Here is a 20,219-nt window from a genome sequence, read left to right on the forward strand (position 1 = left end):
AAATGCAGACTAAGAAAAATTTTCATTCTTATATTGTACTAAAACCTGGGACATTATATCTATCCGCTGTACTTTTAGATTCTCCAAAAGTACTTGATAGTTGTCTACTGTAATCAAGATTAGATAGATTGTGTTATATTTTTGTTTTCCCAGCACCTTGAAAATTATTTAGCCAAATATTTTTCTTAAACTAATATGAATTGTATACATCCCAAGTGCATATGTACATCTTGGAATGTTACAGGCAATCAGCTACTATTCTGTTAAACAGAGGCCAAGGCCACATATCATAATAGGAAATTAACTTGCAGAGAATTTCTTTAACAATGGGATGGAAAAATATCTAAACAGATTCTGATATTCACATTTAAGATAAGGGTAAAACACAGATACTACTGACTGCAAAGGTTCTCTATGGTTCCTAATTCAAGTTTTCAAAGATTTACTCAGGATCAGATCATCCCTCACTTTACACTATTCATTAAGCATTTCAGGATTTTGGGATGAAAGAAATATGTTTCAATGATATGTATAAGTCTGGAAGTGAAAAAAAAAGCATTTTAGTGGCTTATAGAAGAAAAGAATGCAGAAAAAAGTTATATGAAAAGAATACCTGGACATGTACTTATTAATATCATAATTAAACAAAATACCCAACATACGATGCTTTACAGACAGAGGTGCGTGCGTGTGATACAAATCTAAATAGATCTAATTATATATGTGCATATTTTGTGAGTGAGGTCTATGAAGGATCTAAGGCAAAACGCTCCGATATTTTAATTAAGAAACATGATTTGGTCGGCGGTGGTGAGCAGGGACTGGAAGCAAAGCTTTTATTGAGATAGATAACGAAGCGAGGCTGTTGCAAAATTTGACGAACAGGTACGCGCCGAAGACTCGAAGTCTGGAAAGTAGCTACTGAAGGCGAAATCCAGGATTCTGCATTATGGTATTATCAATGCATACTATATTTTCTGCCCGGAAACTTGGCCCCTTCCTCACAACGAAAGGAACAAGGAGAATTAGGCCTCTTCTGCAGCTACTAGTCAGTCTCTATCGTAGTTTAAAACCCCAAACTTGGCCACCATACCTCTTCTTCCGGGTGACCAAACGTCCGGCCCGGCTTTCACCGTCCTTCCGCTCTCTATGGCCTGGATCGGAGGGGGAAAAAAAGAAATCCCGAAACGGTCCCCCTTTTTTGGGCTCCAGCAGCATAAAAAAGAGACCAGCATCAAGCAGAAGGGACAAGGGAGGCGGTACTTCCTGGCAGCTCTCACTCGCAATGGGGGGGGGGTTCCTACCTCCACTCCCGCCTGATTGGCAAAGGAAGGAGAAGAGGCGTGGCCACAGCAAGGATAGCCTACTACGATAAACTGTGGGTCCTTACGCGAGGAAAGGAACATTTCGGGCTGAGGATCTGAGAAGGACGTGGACGCGTTCATAGGGGCGAGGAAGGACTGGGGGCTTATTGTTTTGTTTTACTACTACTAAAGAGGATTTTTAATGAGATTGGTGGTTTTATATCGCAAACTCCGGCTGCTGAAAATGTAGCAGTCATGAGATTGGGATTTTTAATGAGATTGGTGATTTTATATTGCAAACTACTGATTTAAATATCGCAAAAAACGATCTGTTACAGAATTGGAATTTTATATGACCCTCTGGTAGAACTACCACCTGGCATTTCATGCTTCCAGCCCTAATTAAAGAGGCTGAGATTTGAGAGATGATAGTATAACCAGTATAACTTTTGCAACTGATAAATGTTAAGGCTTTTTCTTTGTTCAACTGGCATCAAAAGATTTCAGGCAATCTCAGAAAGTCTCAACAGATACAAGTGTTTTTAACAATTGTTAAAATCATTCAATTGATTGTTAATTGATAATGTACTTGTAATTTTGTCCCAAATGCACTTTTCCCTGGAGGCAACCGGACTTCTTGTTTTTTGAAGATGTTTCTCTTCTCATCCAAGAAGTTTCTTCAGCTTTGACAGGATAGTAAGGAATGAAAGGATTTATATTCCTTGCAGACAGCTGGTCATTTGCATCCTTTTAGAGGGTCAAGGAAGCTTTTGGAGGTTTATCTGTGTCCTCAGACCTTCTTGGATAAGAAGCGAAACATCTCAAAAATAAAAAAAACCAAATCCAGTTTCTTCCTGAAAAAGCAATTTTGGGACAACCATGATCTGGATGACTGATAATCTCTATAGACTTTTAGTTATACAATTTGGGATGAACACTCTGAATGGTGTGGGAGTAGGAATGGATTTCCAGAAAAAAAAATGCAGACTACAGGAACCAGGAGCACTACTCAGGTGACTTTGAGGACACAGATAAACCTCCAAGTGCTTCAATGACCCTCTAAAAGGTGCAAATGACCAGCTGTCTGCAAGGAATATAAATCCTTCCATTCCCCACTATTCTATCAGAGCCAAAGAAGAGTTTTGGAAGAGAAGTGAAATGTCTTCAAAGAAAAAAACAAGAAGTCCAGTTGCCTCCAGGAAAAAATACCTTTGGGACAAGGTGACCCATGACCTGGATGACTGAGGATCTCTACAGTAGTTGTAATTTGTTTCACATGTCACCTGCATTTGCATAATCAATCTACCTTCCTCTCTCTCTTCCCCACCTCACGCCAATTTAAATCCTACATCAGTCTAGCCATTCTAACATCTGATGAAGTGAGCTTCACCTCATGAAAGTTAATGTCTTTTAATAAAATTTATTAGTGAAAAAAATATTGCAGGGATGCATGACAGTGGTCCTGTAACACTGGTTTAACTTGCACTGAGTTTATACAGTGAACCCTGTAGTCATACTATTATATATATTCTTGTGTGACAGAGAAGTGAGTAAATACTGCAAGAGCTGCTAAGGTAGCAGATTTGTGATTTTATATATCAAGCGTGTTTTTAAATAATGGTGACAATTTATACCAATAAAGGAGAATATTTGTAATCAAGGACCCCTCACTTATTTTATATCATAATCTGATTTCATTCACAGAAATTGGTGATCACCAACACTGATTTAAGGATGTAGTGAACCCTTATTTAGAAGTGGAAGATTATTTTACCACTCAGTGATGCTGAACATATATGTTTGCTGCAAGATCAGTGCCTATGTTTTTAAACCTCTATTATGGTACACTTTCCCTTAAGCTGCTAGGAACTTAAGGGAAACAGAGATAACATGATATTATGTCATTACCCCAAATAGGGGATTTTATTTATTCTCCAAAAAGTTGCTGCATTCTTGAAAATTCTTGAATGGTCCTAGAGGAAAGTGTAATTTAGAAACTGTTACACAATTTCATAAGTGACATTCTTGTAGTTCTCTGTGTGCATCTCTGCAATGTAACATTCCTAGGCGCCTGGCATTCCATTAGCAATGGTCTATAAGTGACAAATTTCTCATTGTGGAATAGTTGTTCAGGCCCAATTAACTAGAAGGAGTTATCCAAAGAGCTATTACTGATTATATTAGCAGTTTTACTATGGCAAGAAGCATAAATATATCATGTCATATTTTGTGCAGTCCAATACACCTTACAAAAGAGACTTCTTAAGCAAGGGAAACTATAGAGACCTTAAGGAGCGCTGCTTTTCTTCATCTACCTTGAAAACCAAAGTGGAGCAAATACTGACCGAAATGGGAATTGAGAGGAATACTGAAATGATTGAATTTTCTCCAACTTCTAGCAACATTGATTTCTACCAGGTACTCGATAACCAACAAAACAAATGGGGGAAAAAATCCTAGTACCTCAGAAGTGGCATTTTATGATGTAACAAACAACATAACAAGATGTCACAAAAAACCTTTAGGAAGAGGCTACTATGAATGGAATGGAGCAGCAATTGATTATAAAAGTTAAACTGGATTATAATGCAGCTTTTCAGGTAATGCTGTCAAGGCCAACAGGAAAAGAAAGGCCTAAGCAGGCACTGTTTTAAATCATGTCTCACTGCACTGTTGCTAGGAACATTCCAGCTACGGTTGCTGTTTGCTACCAGGCCCCAAAGACTGACTGCACTCATAGGAAAGCAAGCCCAGCTAGGGAGAGACGCTGTCACCATAGCAACCAAAAACCATTGAGAACAGGCATGCCGCTGCAACCGATAGTAAGTGATTGTTTTATTTCTTTACATTATTGAAGTTTTCATTTATGTCAAATAAGACTTTCATTAACTGCAAGAGCTTGAACCTCTCAGTAGCTTTGCTCAAGAAACTACCAACAAACTCTCTTACCTGCTCATGGATGCAGTCTTTTCTAGGAACAATTGAAGTCCCAACCCCAAAATATGTAGCATCCTGCTTTTCTCAGATATTCAGGGTTTTCCTCATATCTGATCTTAGTCTTGCTAAAATTTGGGCAGCTATCCAGGAGAAAGAGAACACAAAACTCCCCATCTTTTGCCCTGTAGATAGTGAGCAGAAAAGGGCTTACTCCAGGCCTTTATTCTGGTAGTGTGTTGAAATTGAACATCTGAATAAGTGTATAACCAGAATGTAATCTTAGTATAATTAGCACTGTCCACCTATCTGATATTTTCAACTCTTATCTATGCAATCTTATTTATTTCAGTAGTCTGTTGTTTTGAAGTTGGAAATACAGTGTTGAAGCTTTTGCAATGGTGAGGGCTGAACATATTTTCTTCTAGGCTAGGTCTAACTATATTTTAGAGGACATTTTCTATATTTTAGAGCAATTTAATGGGCTCCAAAATGTGAGCTTTAGTTTTCTACTTTTCAAAATGAAAAAGAGGTTGAAGGGGAAAAGCTTGTTCTGGACCATTGGGCTGATTTGTTACTAACGAAGTACTTCACTCTTCTATGTAGGAGTACACTTGGCTAACACATTAAAAACTGAAATCGATGTTTCTATTGCGGTGCCTTTATGTGTCTGAAAAGTGAAAAATGTGAGATATAATTTGAAAAGAAAATACTAGTCTCCGTAACATTAAATATAAATGTGCCAAATAGTCACTTCTTGTGGTACAAACAAAGCTGATAATGTTTCTTTATTTTCAGAAGCAGACAATACTTGTTAGATAAATATTTTGAAAAGGATTTCATTGGGTGCAAGGATATTTCCATTTGATTTATTTACACAGCTAGTGTAACCTCATGTGTCAGGTCTCTTCAGGAGTTGAACTGAGCTGATTTATTACCTGCTAATATCTTGTTCAAGAGGTACGGTTTTGAAGCTGACTTTCATCTGGATGCAATGGAGCTCTGCAGATCTTGAGGAGAGACTGTTTTTCCATTGAAGGAAAGATTTCTCCTGGGACTTGAGGACCTGATAGGGCCTCAAAGAGGCATGATGTATTAATGGCTTTGCAGCCCTCTACCAGTAGTAGTCCAGCCAAAACAAACTGGGGTGTTATATCTTCAAGAAACATAATTAATTTGGAGGGGAAAGGTAATAATTTAAGTAACTAGTAGACAAGGAAAACCATGTCAGATATGTTATATGACAATAAAATATGCATGGTTCTTCAGCTAGGACCCCTTTTGTAGGTTTTGTCATGTATTGTGTATGTTTAATATTGGCAGTTGTTTCAGACTTTTCCATGGCAGAATCTAGAAATTAGTCACTGGAGCTGGGATCATTCTGTGTTGAAATTTAGTTTAAAATGCTTTGATTTCCATCTTTAAGGATTTTTTAAAACCAGAGTTTCTAAATTTATTTCATATGAATGTTACAAGCTGCCTCTTGCCATTGATAGTGTCATATAAAATGTTGATGTTATTAAATAAGATAGCCAGTTTGGAATGGCAGTTAAGGCATCATGCTAGAAATTGGGAGACCATGTGTTCTAGTCCCACTTTAACCATGAAATCAGTTGGGTGACCTTGAGTAATTTAGTAATTTAGTAATTTATTAGGATTTATAGGCCGCCCTTTTCCCTGAGGGGACTCAGGGCGGCTTACATTCGTAGGGAAAGGGGGAGTGCAATATAAAACAAAAACAGTATGTGAATAAAAAACAGTAAAAACACAACTTTCATTCAACATTCAACACTCGGGCAGGGTGAATTAGAAACTTATCCCCAGGCCTGACGGGATAGCCAGGTCTTGAGGGCTGCGCGGAAGGTCTGGATGGTGGTGAGGGTGCGAATCTCAACGGGGAGGTCGTTCCACAGGGTCGGAGCTGCTACTGAAAAGGCTCTCCTCCGCGTAGTCGCCAGTCGGCATTGACTGGCGGATGGGATTCGGAGGAGGCCCAATCTGTGTGATCTAATTGGTCGGAGGGAGGTAATCGGGTAATCACTCTCATTTAGCCTTAGGAAACAGGCAATTGTAAACTTGCCTTCTGAAAAATCTCGCCCAAAAACTGCATGGATTTATCAAGACAATCACTGAGAGTTAAAACTGATTGGATAATTCCAAGAAACTTACATATGGGGAAAAAAGAAAATACAAAAAAATCTGCTACCACATAAATAAAATATCAGATACTATAGATGTGAAAAATTAATCATATACATGCAGCATATCATACTGATCAATTCTTTATTTATAAGTTTATAATTTAGTCCTGCAAAAAGTGCAATCAATCTAGACAGCATACAATTCTTTGTTTAGTGATAATATTTATCTCTCCAAAGGGTGGGGCTTTTTTTTGCCAAAAGGATATAACTTTATTACATAATTCCATCAAATGAAAGAATGACTTTTTTGGACTTAGAATAATTTTGATACATGCTGCCAGCAATGTATAATATTCCACTGTATTTCTTACACTGAAACTGAGTTGAATCCATTTGTTTCTATAATTGCTGCCAATTTGTCTTCTGCCTCAGATTACCAAGAACTGCATTCCAAGATTTGATTAATCCATATGGTGGGTCTCCTATTTCTAAGTGCAATAGTAACATATACATTTTTGAAGTTATTCTTTTTGATTGTACTAAATAATAAAGTATTAAATTCTCAAACTTGTATAAATCCTTTTTGCTGAAGCTCTAATATTTCTATTGCCCAGAAGAGATTTGATGCCAAAAAAGCCATGGTAGTTTATCACCTGTTTGTTACTCTGCTGAACTTTATTGAGAGGTTTACTATTGCTATAAAAATATTTAAGTCTATAAAGATTATATGCCCTCCAAGAAGCTGTGTTTTTTGATTCATAAATTTTTGTAGGAATTGATTTGATTCCAATTTGGAATGTATATAGATGCTAGAGTTAATGTTTTATTCTCAGGTTTCCCTTCTATAAATAGATATCTATCATACCTATCTTTTAAATCTAAACATATATGCCAACTTTAAAAAGAACGCTATTCCCCTGATTTATTAGAAAAAAATTAAAAATATTCATTATAGTACCTTTCATCCAACTTATTTGTTTTAGATATTTCTTGTAACATACCGATAACCACATGTAGTTTAAATCAGCAGTCCCCAACCTTTATGGCTAAGTGACCCGGCAGGGGGCAGAGGGGAACTGGCTCGCAGCTTGTGCACCAGCCCACCATTTGTGCAAGTTGAGCTGCATGTGTGTATGTGCATCTGCTAGCCGCTTGTGCAGCTTGGTTTCAAATGGGCCACAGTCCAGTAATGGGACATGGCCCGGAGCTGGGCACCCCTGTTTTAAATGATTTAATTTAATTACGAATCCTTTTCCTCTTAATAAATTCTCCCAGATCTCTAATATTTAGATAAATGATTTTACATTGTTTACTCATTACCTGCACTTGTAAAAGTATCTCTAATTTCTTTATACAATAAACATAATTACACATCTAAGACTTTTTAAAGCTGATTACTTGCAAAATCTATCAGCATACTGCCTGATATTATAATAATCATATGTAAATGTTACTATTCTGTTTACTATGTAGTTACTCTTATTCCAGTCTCCCTTCTCCCTTTGGTGATCACATCCCTCCCCTATCCCTTACCTCATCCATCCCCAGATTAAACTATTATCATATCCAACTTCCCTGTCCTCCAATCTCACAGAGTGCCATATCACAAGTCTCTTTAAGGACCTATATATGATTTAAGGGGGAAGAGAACTAGTGAGACTCTTTCTCCCCCTCACTAGTCTCCCAGTTTTAATTACAGTAATTAATTAGCCACAATTTTATCTAAATTATTATTTGATATAGTTCTTTCCCCTTATTTATTTAACTCCCTCCTTTCCCCCTTTGCTCTAAACCTGAAGAATTCAAATAGAGTAGAACAATCAATATATTTTCTGTTACTCTGTAGCTCGATGCAGTATGCTTATCTACCACTTGTAGTCGAGCCTGCTGTCCACATTCCAAGACATAGATAGCTTCCTTCACCCCTTATTAGGCAGTTCTACCAAAAAACCTCTGATCTTAAAGCTGAATATTTTGCCCTTGTGACATAAAAACAATTAACATGAAATTGTATTGAATCTCATTCTACACAAGTTTTTCTGTCAATGGTTTGAATTCCTTTCTTGCAATAATGTAGCTACTGTATACTGAAATCTTAGAAAAATAATATTCTCTCACACTGCCCCATTTAATTTCCCCCAGTTCTGTTTTTATTATAATTTTTTCTTTTATATTTGAATTCATAAATCTAACCAAAATGTCTCTGGATTTCTTTATGTTCTGATATGTTCAATAGGTAAACCCGTTGAGCATGTTTGATATCTTTATTAGTTAACTTCACATCAGAACTCAAGTCATTAATTTTTGAATGAGATAAGTAGTCAAATTGTTTGTTCTGCTTTTCTCTGCCGCTTCTTTAATCCTTAAATTAATTCTCTGGTTATGATGCTGTAAATCTGTCAATTCAATCTTTATGTCAGAAATATTTTCCCCCTTCCTTTTTATTAAATATTGTGCTGAAAATACAAAATAACCATTAAAATAGAAAAGCACCTAAATTGAATATATACAAATACATTTTACATTTGTAAAATAAATAAGGCTACCAACATTTCAATAAACATATACGTTTGAAAATGCTTTGTTGCTGGCAGAATAAATGCAAAGATAAAACTAGTCAGGTTTTCCTTGACAGGGATTTCCAGAAGCTTAAGCAGCCATCAAGATTGCTTTCTGTCACACTCTTACACATAAACATTTCTAATGTATGGCTTTAACCTGACTTCAGCATTATCCTTCCCTAACAACTCTAATATCTCCTTTTTATTCAATATTATGGTCATATATTATATCAAAATATTAAAAACTCCAAAGTGGTTTACAATAAGATTAAGATTTTTAACAGAATAAAAATTGATAAAATACTGTAAAATAAAAATAAATAATAAAACATTACAACAATGCTAAATATGTTCATTAAATTCAGAAGAATAGAAATTACTTTGCCTGTGTTGAAAGAACCATAGAGACAACTCCCAGCATAGTCTGTAGGAATGCATGAGCAATGCCCTCTCTTCTCTAGGCCCTACCTAGCTTCCTGAACACTATTTATATTTTATGCTAGTCCACTTAAGTACTGCTACTTTTTTGAGTATCTCTCACATCCCTCATCCATTTCATCTTTATTTTTGAATATTTCTCTCTGAACTTCTAACCAAGAAGAGGAGAAAACACACTTCCACTATTTTATTTGTACCACCACATATTAACTTTATTTTGACATTATTTCACTTAATTTTAAACAGGGAATATCCAATGGGGTGTTGATACCGGCAAACCTATTGATAAATTCACATAGAAACTTAGGTCTATCCCATTCATGCCACTGATTGGTGAATGCTTTCCAAATATAGAAGAATAGCAATTAACCTATAGGAGAAATTTAGTCACCTTGCCTACAATGACTTTATGGCCCTTCCCCAGTTCAAAAGCAATTGGAAGGGTAGTCACCTCTCTTATCTGACACTTAATTCTGTGGCACAAATTTCTACAGAAAGTAAGAGACATAAAGCTAATAGTTATATGAAAGTGCTGTACTCTAAACATGCAACTATTCTTCTCTAAAGGATTACTAATTCCTGGGAAATAAGTTTGGCAAATATCTCAGTTTCACTCTCATGTTTTTTAAAGAGTTTGTATAAAATATAGCTCTTGAAAATGAAGTGGCAATGTTTTAAATATTTTGTAGAGCAATCTTAAATGCAGTTTAATATGCTAATATGCTATTAAATTTCTTCTGCCTCACTCCTGCTTTCATGCCTTATTCCATATTTTCTTCCTTCATAGTAAAGCCATCGTGACTTTACTATGCATGAAGTTTTCCATTGCAGCAATTTTTCTCTGTATTATTTTTTACATGAGAAATGTCTTTCCCAGACCATTTAGCTGATACTCTTCTATGCGTCTGCTACCAATTTTCTTTTTACAATTAAGTTGGGGAGGGGGAGTACATTTGAGGTCATCCCCAACTTCATATCTATGGTTATTTGGCCTGTTTGAACCTACTAGCTTACAATAAATAGAATGCAAATATCAATATAATGCAAGATGAATTAAAGGATCCCCATGGACATCTTACAGTATTATTACAATATATGCAAGATTTCATAATCTCTGTTTTAATAAGGGGATATTTGGTGAATATAAGTTGCATAGTGGTAAATGGGAAGCTTATGAATAGATGGATCTTAGTACAGATGTCATGAGATCCCCACTGAAAATTGGTATTGTACTGATTTACAGTACAAATTAAATGTGTTTAGTACTAGGTGTAACTAGTGCAATTAGATCAAGCAATGTACTGTAATGCTAATTTTGGAAGTCCATGTACTTGTATATATAGATTGTGTCTAGAGAACTGCTTAGGCAAATACAGTATTGTTTAAAATACATTTCAGGGAACATTCAGTGAAATCATCTGTAGCTCATTAGCAATATCTTTATTGAGTTTCTTTTTTAGTGATAGATAGTTGAAATAACAGACAAGTGACAGATTGTTTGTCTTTAATGATTTCCCTATTTCAGGCCCATTACAAAGCAATTAGAAATCTGACAGCATTTTCACTCTGCATTACTGATTATCTAAAGTGATGAGAAACTAGAGGTGATGAATATTAATTGTATATTTTCATATGATTATCATAAATTATTACCTTGTCTAATGTGCTACAGATGAATTAAGAGCAAAAGGAGGAAATTCAGTCATATATGATAATTTGAAAGATAGTATGATTTGGTTTATGCTGTTGTCAGCAGCACCAATTTATCTGTATCTTTTCTCCATTAAAATATCTACCACTTATCCTGATTTCAAAATGCAATGTTAATTAGATAAGTCATTCCAGAACAAGTCCATTATCATTTTATTGTTTTATTGAAATTGTTTTAAACATGTTTCTTTTAAAATATAAATAAAAATGATGCTGCATCATACAAAGTATTGAGAGAGAAAAAGAGCTTTTCTATTTAATGATAATAAATTACATAATTATTTTCTAGTAATTTGGAGTCATCTAATAAGATACATTAATTATATGTTTTAAATTTTTCAAGTACAAATTATATTAAATAATATTGGCATTTTATAATACGGTTTAAATTATGTTGATTTCTATCTGATAATGGGATGGTATTAAAAAACAGAATGAATATTTCCGCCGCATACATCCCCCTCCCACTTTGAAACTATTCTAGAAGATTGGAAAATGATACCAGTTTTGGAAAGTATACAAATATGCAATGGAACATAGCAAATGAAATAAGATTGTGACTAAACCCATCTAATTTAAAATATTAGCTGTTTTTTAATATGAAGATTTCATGAGGTAAGTAAGGGTTTGTGGTCAAAGAGTTGTGTTTGTGTATTTGTGAGTGTGTGCGCGTGTATGTAAGAGAGAGAGTTTTGTATGTGTTTCTCTACTTAATCATATTTAAAAATCAAGTTATAGAAAACAATATAGACATAATAAAAATGGAAAGTGTTTAATATTTATTTTAATGCAGTTCTGGTAAATACATTGCTTATCTTAGAGATAATATTAAGTTTGAATATAATATTAATAAAATGTAGTGTATTATAATAATATGCATTAATAATATAATACATTATTATTTTTTAAAGTGGGTAAAAGTTCATTACAAATTAGTTCAAAGTATGCTAAACTGAAAAAATGTATAGTAGGTCGTTAAATGTTGATAATTAAGTATTCAGCTTGGCAGCGTTTTATAATTTACTAATGTTTACCAATTTAGTACACATGTGATAAAAGATGATCAGCTTTGAATTTTTGCATTGTTACATTTGTTGTAAGAGACGCATTATGACGGAATTAACATTAGTAATATATATTTAAAATGAATTGTGTTTATCAAAATTATAGAAAGACTTAGAATGTTCCTCAAAAATGCAACATTGCTATAATTTAGATTGATCTGAATGAAATATTTAGATAATATTTTGTATGCTAATTTACAATATATTTTTAAACCCGTGAAAGAACCCCCTCCCCATTTCTGGACTGTGTAATCTCAGATACTATTCTTCTATCATGACAGTTGCATTTTTATGTTAAGTTTCATTTTAAGCATACTGGCCACATAGCATGACTGTCAAACAACTGGATTTTTTGTTAGAAAAGACAGTTTTAATGGACTAAAAAATAAATGTACAATATTTGGACATTATGATCATTATGAGGCATTTGCTTTTTTTGAAACTTGTTGACCCCAGGGAAAAGAGAGTTTTATCAAAGAATAATATGACAAGTTTGTTGTTTTTCAGAAAATGTTCTGCAGACTCAGCAAAAAGGTAGCTGTAATAGTTTACTTTCCTTATTTTTATGAATTTTTATAGATCCATTTGAATTTGCAAGAGAGAAGGTATATTATAACATTTTTATATTGGGGGAAAATGGAGTAGGATGGACAATGCAAAGATAATATGCCCAGTTAGCAGACTTCAAAAGCAAATAGCAACTAAAGTACATTCAAATAAAAATATTTTCCCATTCTTCCCATGAAACTGTCAAATTCTTCTGGATTTTTAAAGTATATGCTACTGCTCCTAGGGATTCTACTAGTTTATTCATGGAATGAAATTTATTTAATTCCATGCTTCAGTTTAATTATTCATATTAATTATTTATGCTTAATATAATTATGTGGAAAAAGATTAATAATAATCAAATGTGAAATGTGTACCTACTGCAACATTAATTACATGAAGAATAATACTGTTCTTATGTAAAATAACTGGACTTTTCAAACAGAAATTTAAATTGAGTCTCAGATTTGACGTTCCACTCCTTATTTGCTATCAAAAACATCAACCATTATTATCACCACTGATACTAGTGAATGTATTTCTGAACACGACAGCCAAAAATGTACAAACAGAATAGTAATGTGTACAATGTCATATCACTTATTTTGAATAAATAAACATTATGTGGAAAGAACTAAGAGTTTTACAAGTAGCCGTTTATTCCCTTATATTGCTGTAAAGCACTGTGAAGTGGTATATAAGTCTAAATGCTATTGTTTTGCTAATGTTGCATATAACTCCCATTTGAGAATTAGTATTCTTGTCCATATAATACAATGGTGTATATTTTTTCATATTATACTCTGCTATTTTCTAATTGATAATCAAATTCATTGTAGTCATTGCAAAAGTTAAAAGTTCATATCATGTGTATAATTCTACTCTCAGTAAAGATGTAGCAACTCAGTAAAGCTTTAATTTATTCTCTGTCATGAAGTACAATAAAAGAGTATGTTAAGAATTTGTTCTTAAGAATGTTAAAAATAACCACAAAGACGTGCATTATAAACATGTTTAGTATCACAATGATTACTTGTTAGCATAAACCACACTATAACATTTAAAGATAACAAAGCATTGAGGATATTGTTGTTGCTTATAAGCATGATAGATGGACAATAATTCACAGTTTACCTTAAAAACATCTTTGTGTGAAAAGTAATTATCCAAAGATTATTAGAAGTTTGGATATTAAGATTATCAGTTTAATTTTAATTGGCTTTTTTCCAAGATAATTGGTTTTATTCCACATGTTTGCGAGAAGGGGGCATTGGGCTAATTGGCTTTGATTCATATGTATTTTAAAGAAAATATGAAATAATTTTGACATTCTTAACATTTGCCTTATGATACAGTTTCTTTAAAAATATAAACACATTTCATGAGATATAAATAGCAGGTCATTTACAGTTCCCTGAATGTCCGTCATAATCATTTACCCTTACTATTTGACACTGGACATGGGAATTTTTTTCCAGTCAGGGAAAAATCCCACAGTATTGCTAGAAGAAACTAAAGATCTAATTAAATGATTGCAGTTATTACCTTATCTGGATATAAAGCTGCAGGTTACGTTGAACAAGTACAAGATAGAATTAGACTTGTTATCTTAAACCAAACAATAGGTAGGAATGGGATACTGAGAATATCTTTGTCATATGCCCCTGAAGCTTATTTTTTGGACCTACATTGATCTCAACAGCATTTTCTTTCAGGAATCCAGACTTTGAAGTCAGTCTTCAAAAGCTTTAAACAGAGCTTTGTAATACTGATATAACTGAAGTAGAACAAAGTCAGCCATGATGCAGACCTATGGCAAGTTTTCATCTACATTCTTATATGACTTGTCCTCATAGCCTTATGTAAGGCTCGGTTGGTTACCCATCTAATTCTCTTTTGTAACAAAATGACGCCATAAATAAAAAAGTAAAAACAAACAAACAAACAAACAAACAAACAAACAAACATTGATTCCAGCTGTTGCAGCACCAACAATACTGGGGTTTAATCTAAAATGGGGTTTTTTTTTGTTAAAAAAAATCAACAAAAAACTACTTGCATAGAAAATGCATTATTTTCCTTCCACATAATTCATTAGCATTGAGATCAAGATTTCATATGTCAGTAAATATCTGGGTATGTCAACTGATGTATACATTCAGAGGAGGATATGTTGCATTGGGAAAAGATGGGAGTCAGGAGGTGTCATAAAGAGCAAAGAAATACAGACTATATACAGTTGATAGTTTCTCAAGTTCTTTTAATACATAGCGTTAGAAAGGAACTGATCAGATTGACACATTCTGCAAAGCAAATCATCGCACACTGCAATTTACTTTTCTCTGTTCTATACAGCACTATATTTGTAGTTTTGGGGGAAAAAATAACTCATATTTTTATTAAATGTAATACTGACAATTATTGACAATTGAAGTAGAAAAGAGTCTCCTGTAATGCAGACTTATGAGATGTCAATTGAAACCATTTTTCACTTTTCAACATTTATATTTTTAAATTTTAAATGTTTTTAACTTTTTGCCTAACCTTAAACAATTTTAAATTGTAATATTTTCTTGTACTCACCAGTGCCTTCTGTTGCTGGTTTTGCTCAGGTAAAATAGTCATGTTTCCTGGTTTATTATTGATTTGTTACGAATATTTATATCCCAACTTTCAGAAGAACACATTTCTCAAAAACTTAATTGATGCTTTAGTCGTCATTGTTGTCCTTGAGTCCACAAATATTATAACTTTCACTCCTCCCCCTGTTTTCTGGGTTTAGGGTTAGGCACAATCATAGTGCTGCGGTTAGACAGCTGATGAGGATACTTTAGTCTCAGGCAATTGCACTAGCAATGGTAACAAAATGCTAGGATAGTGTGGTCTTTGGTAATGAATATATAACTAGCAGCTGCATGATAAGAGATTCAGACTGAATGGACTGCTTATTTATGAATTTGGTAGGGAATGAACATATATTACTATAGGTTCTTCAATCTATGCCAAATTGAATTCCTTCTCTCAATAACATATTAGAAATAAACTGTATGAAATAAATTATCACTATATAAAATTTGAAAAGTTAAATTACACAAACCTTATATGCCATCTCTAAGCCATTATTGAAGTGTTGTATCCACATACGGTGCTCATGCATATCTCCATGCTGCTCTGAATTAAGGTCATCAGGAGGGTAGGTCCATCAGGTTGTTGTATTTGACAGTTATCTAAATTGAGCATTATTCCTTCAAGCTACTCCAGGAATAAAGTTTTCAGCAGTACCTGAAATATATGAACTGGTGAATTTTGCACAGTTGCCTTTGGTTGCTTTGGCAGTCTTAATGGCATGAAAATAAATTTGATATTGCTAGATTGTTCTTCCACTGTCTTTTATTGTGAATAGGATGCAGAACAACTTCCCTCAAAGTCCTAGAGTTCAGAGAACATTTATATGTCTGCTGTATTTTATTTGTCATCATTTTAGATATACCTTCTTGTGCAGTATATGTTAACATTGGGGGCAGATGGGCACCTGGCAGTTTGGATATGTTATCAATAAAAACAGATTTCAGTGTATGTATTAGTAAGTTGGTATATTTGTATTGGGGGCGTTCCTGTTGATCCAGGAAGATGGGATTATCATAAAAGCACAATTCGATTCTGATACATGTTTACTATATTTCCTTGAATTTGTTCTCCACAGCTTTTCCATGCCATTATACTTGTGAGTGTGATAGAACTATTATAAACTCATTTTGAACATTAATACCAAGGGATCCTGATGTCCAGTGTATTCTGAAACCCAAGAAACCAGAGTTACATTCTTGTTTCCATTCTTTGAATGTTTTCTTCCTAGGGTAAAAGCAAACTCATGGAATTCTATGTACTCTTATCCAATTCTACTGTTTCGTATGTATGTATGTATGTATGTATGTATGTATGTATGTATGTATGTATGTATGTTCAGATATAGCCTATTTGGGAGCATTCACAATATGAACTTTAAGTGAGCTTTTCTTTAGTAACCCTTTAGAAAGAAATGCAGAGTTGGTTTTCTGGATGGATTTTTCAAATGTTCATATTGCACTTAGCAATGTATTGTGTATTCCTAGGCCATAGTAACAAGTCATTTCAGTAATAAATTAACAGGTACATTCCAGTCATATCCTCCTGTCCAAGTACATATTAAAATGGTTTTTTAAAAAAAAATACAAATGTACATATTAACAACAAAGCAATAAAAACATGATTTAACGGACCTGGGGCTAAGGGGTGTCCGTTAAATCCAAATGTTGATTATTTTGGCCAGTAGATGGCAGCAGACATTCAGTCTATAAAAACAATCTTATTAAAGCAGTTTTATAAAACAATTAAACAGCTTTATTTAAACTACTTTATTCAAACAGATTTAATCAGTTTCAACTTTAGTGATTGGCTTGAACAGAGTTTTTGAATCATGCTGCTTCTGTGTGATTAGTAAGTGGGATAAATAATACTTAGTGTTAGTATTTCAAGAAGTATCTGTACAAAATATCACATTACCCAGCTTCATTGATTATGTTGTCAACATTATGCTTTCTTGTCCTCATTCTTTCCTTCTTATCAGTAATAGTGTCTGTGACTCGATGATTTTCTATTATCATCTGGTAACCAGAGTCACCTTTATCTTCTAAGTACTATACTGCTTCATCCTCAGTCCTTGCTTGTTGTTCACCAGCTTTCTTTATGATTTAGTGGAAGTCACTGATTTAAAATAATTTCAAAGTAGAGGTCTGTATCCTTGTGTCGAGCAATTTTTTCAACCATTTATGATGTCTGAATTTTAACTCCTTTCCAAGGTGCAGAAAGTTGATATTCTGACTTCAGTGTTCTTTTACCACTTTCTTTCTCATAAATCTCTTCCAACACAACAGTAGTCTCTTCCAAAAATGTGCTCTTATAAAATAATAGATAGATGATATGTCGGGCAATTGATATTGGTCAAATGCTTCTTCAGAGCTTGGAAACTGTAAGGACCTGTATGGGGAGCAAAACAGACTGGTTGTGAGTTTTGTCTCTCCCCACTCCCAGGGTCAGGAGAGTTAGCAACTCTGAATCTAGATGAAGTACACTTTTCTGGTGGATCTGGGGCACAATTTTGGGGTCCTTTGGGACTCTGAACCCCAGCGCCAGCTTCAGTTTCTCATCCTTGGGCAGTGATTGCAGCTTCTCCTGGTGACTGCTGCATAAATCAGCTTCAGATGTTTTGAGTGCTCAAAGTTTCCTCAGGCTGAAGTCCATCCGGTTCTTCCAGAGCAGGCTTCTCTCGGTCAGACTCCTCTAAGTCGAAGCTGACCACGACAGGGATTACTTAGGAGCAGTTGCATTAAGTGTCATCTCATGTTGCCAAGGACAGCTGGCCAAAAAGTCAACAAAATTAGTGAGAAACTGCCCACACATCTGCTCAAATCTATTCCTAACTGTAAGTCACGTAGTCAAGAGAATGTTAATTTATCTATTAACCCCATAGAGTTAATAGAGACAATCTCATCTGGATCAGGAAGGAATAACAACAAAGCGCTGTGAATAGATCTGCCATATCCTAATCACTTCAAATCTGCTCTGTGTCAAAGGTGAGGTTTGCCATGTGATTGCTTATATTTTTTGAGGTTAATATTATTTGTGTCAAATACATGGTTGTCATGAACTTTCTGAATATTCTTCAACCTAGCCAACCTAAAGTTTGGAAGTTGAAGTAATTCCAAACAGAAAATGAGACTCCAACAGTAACCTGGAAACCAGATTCAACCACACAGGTGAAGAGCTGGACAAAGTGCAAATTCATTGTGAAACGCTGGGAGTCCAAGACAAGTTCTTACTCAAGACCTCCAGACTTCATTCCATTTCTTTCTTGATTGGCTGTTCCACTAATAATGATAGCTACTACTTGGTCTCAATGTTTATTTGCAACCATATTTCCTCCCACCAACAGAATTGTACAGCAACTTCACCCATGATTGCTGCAGTTGACACAACCTAGGCCTCCAGAATCACCAGTTTGTTTAACTTTACTGCCCTGAAATTAGTTCCATCCAAATTAAAATGCCTATCATTTCTTACAGGAAATCAGATTTAGGTTCGATCAAATATACCAAGTGATCTACATTCACCTGTCAATCTCATCACCTTAAAACTCTAGGCTATCAACAACTCTGTGAAAATAACGATCACCAGATGCCATCTTTACAAAGGGGGAACAACTTTAGAAGAGTATCTGGGAAAAAATTTGGAAATAATCATGGTAGCTTTGTAATCATGAGTTGGGTGTTTAATGAGAACTATCTCCTTTAAGATGTTTAACCCTGAATGGATTTGACAAGAAGGCAATATTAATGGCATGACCCTAAGATTCCATAAAGATAATAGAAAGTATGAAATTCAGGAACAGTGGCAGAGGCACCACTATCCTCACTATGCAATAGATTTATTTGAAAGAAAGGTCTCTCTTTATGAAAGAAATGTCACTTCATAAGTAATGTAATATATAATCCTGTAAATAGTAGGAATGCTATTTTTCTCTTAAATATTCATCTAATTTAGGAAAAACTTGGAAGCAAATTTTGGATTCTTTCAAAAGAATAACCTTTGATTGTGTATTTAATGTAGCAAAACCCAATTCTGAGGCAGACTATAATAAAGTGGAATCAGTTTTTATCATTTTTTCTGGAAATCCAGGGTAGCCCTAAAGTAGCTATGTCAAAAATAAGGTGGGAAAACTTTTGTTCATGTAAAACACCAGTATGTACAGGGGACTCAGGAAAATATTGATTCTGTGGCTAACAATTTTTCCCTGCGAGTATTAAGTACCCCAATCAGGCTATTTATTTCAACTTAATAGAATAATAAAGTTGGAAGAGAGTGTGGAGATCTTCGAATCTAACTTCCTGCTCAAACAGGAAAGTCTATAACATTTCACACAAATGGTTGCCAGTCTCTTCTTAAAATTCCCAGTGTTGGAGCATCCACAACTTCTGGATGCAAATTGTTCTACTGGTTAATTGTTCTAATTGTCAGGAAATGTCTCCTTAATTCTAGGTTGGTTCTCTCCTTGATTAGTTTCCATTCATTGCTTCTTGTCCTATCTTCAGGTGCCTTGGAGAATAGATTGACTCCCTCTTCTTTGTGCCAGCCTCTTAGATATTGGAACACTTCTGTCATGTCATCCCTAATTCTTTTTATTGAAGAAGACATACCAAATTTCTGCAATCATTCTTCATATGTCTCCAGTCCCCATATCATCTTTTTTACTCTTCTCTGCACTCTTTCTAGAATCTCAGTATCTTTTTATATTATGGCAACCAAAACTGGATGTAATATTCCAAGTTTGGTTTTACCAAGGCATTATAAAGTGGTATTAACATTTCACATCATCTTGTTTCTATTCCTCTGTTAATACAGCCTAGGGCTGCATTGGCTTTTTTGGCAGCTGCAGCACACTGCTGGCTCATATGTAAGTGGTCATCCACTAGGACTCCAATA

The 20,219-nt window shown here is 34.5% G+C and overlaps 2 protein-coding genes across 4 annotated transcripts in view; one reads left to right on the top strand and one right to left on the bottom strand.

Annotated features, from left to right (window-relative positions):
• The window catches only part of DNAJC24 (DnaJ heat shock protein family (Hsp40) member C24), a 41,599-nt gene extending 36,355 nt beyond the window's left edge, over positions 1-5,244 (bottom strand). The window contains exon 1 of one of the 2 annotated variants that reach the window (XM_087718746.1): positions 5,177-5,244. The gene's annotated coding sequence lies outside the window, so the exon portion shown is untranslated. Of the gene's footprint in view, positions 1-1,093; positions 1,270-5,176 lie in introns of those variants that run through there. The other variant, XM_087718737.1, reaches the window with a different exon arrangement.
• The window catches only part of DCDC1 (doublecortin domain containing 1), a 265,682-nt gene continuing 249,540 nt past the window's right edge, over positions 4,078-20,219 (top strand). For both annotated transcript variants that reach the window (XM_087718678.1, XM_087718686.1), the window contains exon 1: positions 4,078-4,126. In XM_087718678.1, coding sequence (XP_087574804.1) covers positions 4,109-4,126 — 18 coding nt within the window. In that variant the 5' untranslated portion in view covers positions 4,078-4,108. The remainder of the gene's footprint in view (positions 4,127-20,219) is intronic.

This window comes from Thamnophis sirtalis, unplaced genomic scaffold, assembly GCF_051295495.1.
Source record: "Thamnophis sirtalis isolate CommonGarterSnake01/CBP01778 unplaced genomic scaffold, rThaSir2_p1.2 scaffold_1, whole genome shotgun sequence".
NCBI lineage: Eukaryota > Metazoa > Chordata > Lepidosauria > Squamata > Natricidae > Thamnophis > Thamnophis sirtalis.